Here is a 6,000-nt window from a genome sequence, read left to right on the forward strand (position 1 = left end):
TCAGAGCAAATGGAAATGTAAGTGCAGGAAGATAAAAAGGGGGCAGTCTGGAGATTATGTTCATCTTTTGTTCTTCTCCTTTTAAAGTAAACAGAATAAAAACATTATGCTGATGTGATTTCACACAGCTGACTACAGCCTCGGGTCACATCGTTAGCTAAACGGAGCAATTTTGCTGTGCTGTCTTCAGGTGCAATCTGACTTTTACAGAGGGTTGATTCTTTATTTGGGCCTCTGGTGACTACAGTATGTGTGTGATTACAATATCTTACTCCAACTATTCCAAAAATTCTCTGGCATACAGTCCAGATCAACCTGTGCGTGCATCAAAACTCATCAGGTGAGATTTCTCAGAACAAGTACAGACATCTTACAGGTAGAAGCCACAACTTACAGCTATTTTTATTCTCTGGATTCATGTTAAAAAAACAAAAAAAAAAAACAAAAAACAAACCTAGAGCCCAAACGAACATTCTGAGGGAATAAATTGTGTCCAATAGCCAGTCCAAAACACCCCAACCCCACTGAAAACATTATTCATGTTAATTCTCTAGATTTGCAACTCTATAGTATTATAGATTTAAAAAAAAACAAAAAAACACCACACACACACAGGCCCTCAAAGCACTGCTGGAGTTACTCAACTTTTTGTTTCTTGCTAGAGGACTGTTCAGTAAGTCAATTCACTATTGACTACTTCACTACTATCCCATTATCGGGACGGTTTCCACAAAACAAAACAGAAAAGCAAAAAAAAAAAAAAAAAAGAAACCACCAACCTGCTTCAAACAGTCTGGACATGACAGACCAAAGATCAACTGGAAGTACACCAACAAATGTGGCCAGCGCTTCTAAACCTAACTCAACGGTAACGTGACATGGAGTGAACTGTGGACATTTTTGATACAGCATGATGCCCAGTACTGGGTGGCAGCTGAACTAATGAGCTTTTAGCTCAAATGGCACTTGGGAGGCTTGGAGAATAAAGCAGGCAACGTATGTGCTCACTCACACACTCAGAAAGGCAAACCGCACACACGCACCATCTTCTCAGAATTTGCGCCAAATACTTCACTTTAATCTTATCAAACCATCCACATCAGGCAGCGTGCCCTTCGTGTTGTTTAGCCTGTCAGCGTTTTCACTACAGGAAGCCAGTATGTGTACGCTCCCAGAAGCATTTAGGGATGAGGGTAGAAACTAAGATCAGGTATGCATGTGTATGTGTTTATATTCTTAATCACTAGGAAGGGATGGGGGAGGGGGGTGTTTTGGCTGTACACAAAGCATCTCTGATATGGCTACATACCTGTTTGTGCATCTCAATGTTAAGCCCGTAGGACATCTCATAGTACTGTAAAAGAACAGAGAGAGAGCAGAAAAAGACATTATAAACTTAAATGAATTCATATGTTGAATTAATTAGAGACAGATGTTTATACATAATGACACCATTCTTAATTGAGCAAAACGCAAGACAGTCCAAACTGCTCTAGACTTTTCTCTGAACGCACAGAGAACTCGTGCAACAAGACAAACAGTGGTTAACTGGTGTGACATCTTATCGGTCCCCTCAAGCACCCAAACAAGAATAAAAGAAAGTCAATCACATGTAGAATAACAACTGAAGCGCGGGCGAACTGACATTAGCCGACGAGGCTGACATCTCAACGTGCATTTTTCAGCCGCGGCAGACGCTCGCCTGGCTGCAGCGCCTGTTTACTTCTACTTGGCACGGCCTCGTCTTTGAGCGCAAACCCCGTCCAGACAGCAAGGAGAAAGCCAATACTATTATTGAAAACAACATTATCTGCTGCTGATTGCCAAAAAAGCTTGCAAGCCCACCAACAGATACAAACTAAAGCCTAGTAGTTTGTCTGCCTTGTTTATCAAACACACAGCAAACAGCTTCCATTTATTGTAGCTACTCCCACCACCTTCTGGTTCCTCACAGGGAAAATAATATTTAACAAACGTACTGCTGCGTTTGGTTAAAGTCATTCCTTTCATGTACAAACAAGATAAGCACGCACATACACAAGTGTGAGGTCTAAGTTACACAACTTGTCAGATAAAGATTGTTCTTTTTTTCTCTTTTTTCTTGCCATGCACACAATGAAGCCTTTCCTGTATTAGCAAGAAGCTTTGAGCTGGCTTGTCTTTACAGAGGCACAGATTTCTTTGTCTCCCATTTGATCATCAGAGAGCTCTGAATTGACTATAATAAGATTTAACTGCACTCTTGGAACTGTTTTACATTTAACCCTTTGCAGCACTTTGATAAGCATCAAGTATTATCTCACTTCTCAAGTGTGGTTTCCATTAAAAGGTGAAAGCTCTGACACATGCAGTGCACAAAGCAAGCAAAATGACATGCAGCAAGTACGCAGGGTCAGATTTTTAACTTCCTGCTCTCTGACTTCGAACGTGATTTAAGCTGCGACTAAAAGCTACTCATCTAGTAAATGCCCCTGGGTGTTTTTGGCAATGTGAAACCCTTACAGACACATTTTGAACTTGCATGCTTTTGAGTTTATAATCAGAAACAATACAGAAACATGAGAACATTTCTCATCTGACAAACTGTGATCAGCACATCTTTAACATTTTTGAATGAAAGGGGGGGGGGGGGGGGGGGGAACCTAAATCCATTTCTTACTTTGATTATCAAATGTAAGTTTTTTCCATTTTCCATCCATTTTTTTTTACTAATAGAGAGATAGATTTTACTGATATTTCAATAACAAGTAATTATCCAACAAGTAGTTCATTATCGTTGCAGCTGGAAGGAAAAACACACAAAGTCTCCCAATATGTGAGAAATCTCTGGGTGTGACCACATGGCTCACTCTGGGAGAGTTAAGATTTAAAACTTTCACACACACACACAGGAAGCTGTCTGATTCACACACACACACACACACACACACACACACACACACACACGCACACCCGGCAGACCAGTCATTAACCCCCAGTGGGCCATGCTGGGTGTGTTAGGGAGGGGCGGTGGAGGGTCATAAAGAGGACCCCAGAGCCACTGAGAGGAGGGGTAGGGGGGGTGGTCACACCCCACAATCAATAGTTGGACGTTTGACCTCGGCTAGAGTTTCACACCCCCTCCCTTCTTATCCCATGAAAACTCAGACGTGAGTCAACAGTCTTAACACAGGCTCTACAAAAACAACCAGGTTCTTTTCAGCACCTGTGACTGTTCACCACCTGAGGCGAAAGGGAGGAAACGCCATTCAAATCCTGTTCTCGGCTTAATAGCTGTAGTACTCACCATGACGTAGTGACGCTGCATCTCCGTCTTTTCGTTGGCCAGTTTGTCGTATTCTACTTTAAGGCTGGGTGGAGAAGAAAAAGCATTGCGTTTGTAAAAAGGATCGGTACACCGCTGCAAAACGTTTGGTTTTTGTGCGCCACGTTATGATTGCACAAAGCTACAGTAAGGGAACAAAACATCAACGGCTTCTGCTTCATGTTTCCAGGAAGCCGTTGGTTTTTACAGTAGTCTAGTCATTACCTGTGGTACTGGGCCTGCAGGAACTGAAATTCATCTTTGATCCTATCGCAGGACTCTGCTACTGTGAACTTGAAGCCAGGCTGCCCTGGCTGGTGAGGAGCCTGAAAAGTGTGAGATTGGAGATACCACAGGTGTAAATAACATCATCACATAGCTGAGCTCTCTCTCTTGGCACCTCCTCCTCTCCTTTATTTTATTCTTTTTTTTTGATAACACCCCTCAGTCCTTTTTTAATGGTTTTCACACAGTGCTGTTTTTTTTACTGCACAATTAACTTTCAGGACCGTAAAAAGAAAAAAAAAACTGATGATCTACTTTACGAGTTCAACACAATCTCAGATCTTGTTTCCAATAAACACCACCTCTCCGTGCCTCTCCTTGCCACAGTGAAGCCCTCAGCAGCACTGATGCAGACCATAAATAGTAAGGTGTGGATCAGCAGCTTCACTCTGACGAGCTAATTAGGCCATTTTGAAGGGCAGCGCTTCTGCATCAATTTACAAGCAGCGACTAAAGACGGGGGACTTACCGGATGCCGGCCTTGTGGATACATGTCTAGTCTTTTTTTCCACACGGGAGTCTGTGTGTTGTTTTTCTCGTGCTTTCTTTCCGTAATCCCAGTGAAGGTGCGGTAAATCCCCGCCACCCCCTCCCCGATATGCGCAGGATGGCGGCGGACAAAGCCTCGTTCTCGGCTGCGAGGCGCACACTCAGAGCCAGCCCAGCGGATGGATCAGCTCCTTTCTTTTGTACCTAAACAAACAGAAAACAGCTGGATCACGTTCACAGCGCCTGAAAGCAACACGAACGTAGAGCTTTATGAACTCTCCGATACACCTTGTGCAAAATGCAGAATAAAGTAGTTTTCTTTTTTTTTTGCCCACTAATTCTCTGAACGTGTGTACCACAAAACATAAATCTGTCGTCTAGATTTGCAAAAGAAAAGAAAGGGAAAAAGAAAACCAAGAGTGGCAGCAAAATGCGTTTGATGCCACGGATCAAATAAATCCCAAAGTTTAGACTTTTGATCACACCCGCAACGACACGATGCGCTTTTTTTTTTGGCTTTTTCCTCGTAAATCTAACGAGTCGTCTTCCACTAGAGGGTAAAGAAAACACGCAACTGTTGTTTTTGGTGGTCCTGGAAGATCAGAAAACAAGGAGCTGCTGCTTTCAAAGTCGGCTGCCATAAAGCCACCGCCACCACTACTACCACCCGTCTTGTTAGCGGCTCTCTTCATGTAACCCCCCTCTTTTTTTCTTTTTTTTTTTTTACCTTTGTCTCGACTGATTCCTCTCCTCCTCTCCTCTGCACAGGTAAGAATAATGTATATGAAAAAAATATTATCCACACGAAGCTTAATATCCGGTAATCTGTAACGTTCACCGCAGACAATTGTCCGTCGTCGTTTCTGTTTTTCATACACTTCTTTGCTCTTCTTTGCCCCCTTGAGAGTCCTTTAAAAGCCCCGGTGATTCCCGAGACTGAGAGCGCCGCTCAGTCCGCTCGGACGCTGGAAACCCCTCGACTGGGACGAGTTTTTGACCGCAGACAACTTCAAAGAAAGCCTCTGTTAGATCCAGTAGCAGCTCGAAACTCTTCCAGTAAGTCCAGGGATTATTATTTTGCGACTCAAGCGGTTCTTTTTTTTTTTTCTTGTTTAAAATGTCGGCCGTTGTGAAACGCACCGCCAGCCTGCAGTTGGGTACCCAGTTCCTCTGCCGCGCGCTGTACCACACACAGACTGTGCACTGACACGAGGACCCGACTGCCGAGAGAGGGGCCTCGCGCTAACCAATTGGGTTCTCCGGAGGAGTTTAGCGCCGAAGACCAATCACAGCGCGTCAGTCCCACGTGGGGTACACAGCACTGTCGCGTCCTGATTGGGCCACGATATGTGACCTCGCATGTTCGCCATTTTGGATTTGAAGTGACATTCGGTGCGTTCAACAACTTGTTCAAAACAAAGGTAATAATTTATATGTCCGTGCACTGCAGCGGGTGCCCGAGTGTTTCACAATACTACACGGTATGTACCAACGAGCTGTACAATTTAAAACAAGTCTCGTTCTCAAATAGAGAAAATAACCCACCCCGAAAATAGAAGGGATCATTTTAATAAAAGCTTTTCGCCTTCAAAATCTGCTCACTATATGAGCAATTATAACTGAAGCTGGCGTGACCCTGAAAAAGAAGGTTATAGTTTGAAGCTTGACTATTTCACTGCGCTCTCGGTTGAAAAAGAGAGCTAGAGATGCCAAGAAAAAGAAATACGTCCTATTTCTGTGCCAAGAATAATACGCGCTCATAGAATTTCATTCAAGACTCGAAGTGCGCAGATGTGAATACCCCTTCATCTACAGCAGAGTGTCCTTTGAGTGACTTGAATTGATCGACCTATTTCTAACGAGACCTCAAGCATCTACAAGCTTTCCTATCAGCAGCACTAGGTAGGCTACAACACGTCTGC

The 6,000-nt window shown here is 43.6% G+C and overlaps 1 protein-coding gene across 11 annotated transcripts in view; it reads right to left on the reverse strand.

Annotated features, from left to right (window-relative positions):
- Window positions 1-5,296, reverse strand: part of LOC308397953 (transducin-like enhancer protein 3-B) — a 28,712-nt gene extending 23,416 nt beyond the window's left edge. For 7 of the 11 annotated variants that reach the window (XM_080884264.1, XM_080884263.1, XM_080884259.1 and 4 more), the window contains exons 1-5: window positions 4,806-5,295; window positions 4,059-4,282; window positions 3,530-3,630; window positions 3,287-3,350; window positions 1,310-1,354 (exon numbers count right to left, since the gene is read on the reverse strand). In XM_080884264.1, coding sequence (XP_080740390.1) covers window positions 1,310-1,354; window positions 3,287-3,350; window positions 3,530-3,630; window positions 4,059-4,082 — 234 coding nt within the window. In that variant the 5' untranslated portion in view covers window positions 4,083-4,282; window positions 4,806-5,295. Of the gene's footprint in view, window positions 1-1,309; window positions 1,355-3,286; window positions 3,351-3,529; window positions 3,631-4,058; window positions 4,283-4,805 lie in introns of all 11 variants that reach the window. The other 4 variants (XM_080884256.1, XM_080884255.1, XM_080884260.1 and 1 more) reach the window with 2 other exon arrangements.
- Between the last annotated feature and the right edge of the window lie 704 nt (window positions 5,297-6,000).

This window comes from Rhamphochromis sp. 'chilingali' (assembly GCF_963969265.1).
Source record: "Rhamphochromis sp. 'chilingali' genome assembly, chromosome: 6".
In the NCBI taxonomy this organism is placed as follows: domain Eukaryota; kingdom Metazoa; phylum Chordata; class Actinopteri; order Cichliformes; family Cichlidae; genus Rhamphochromis; species Rhamphochromis sp. 'chilingali'.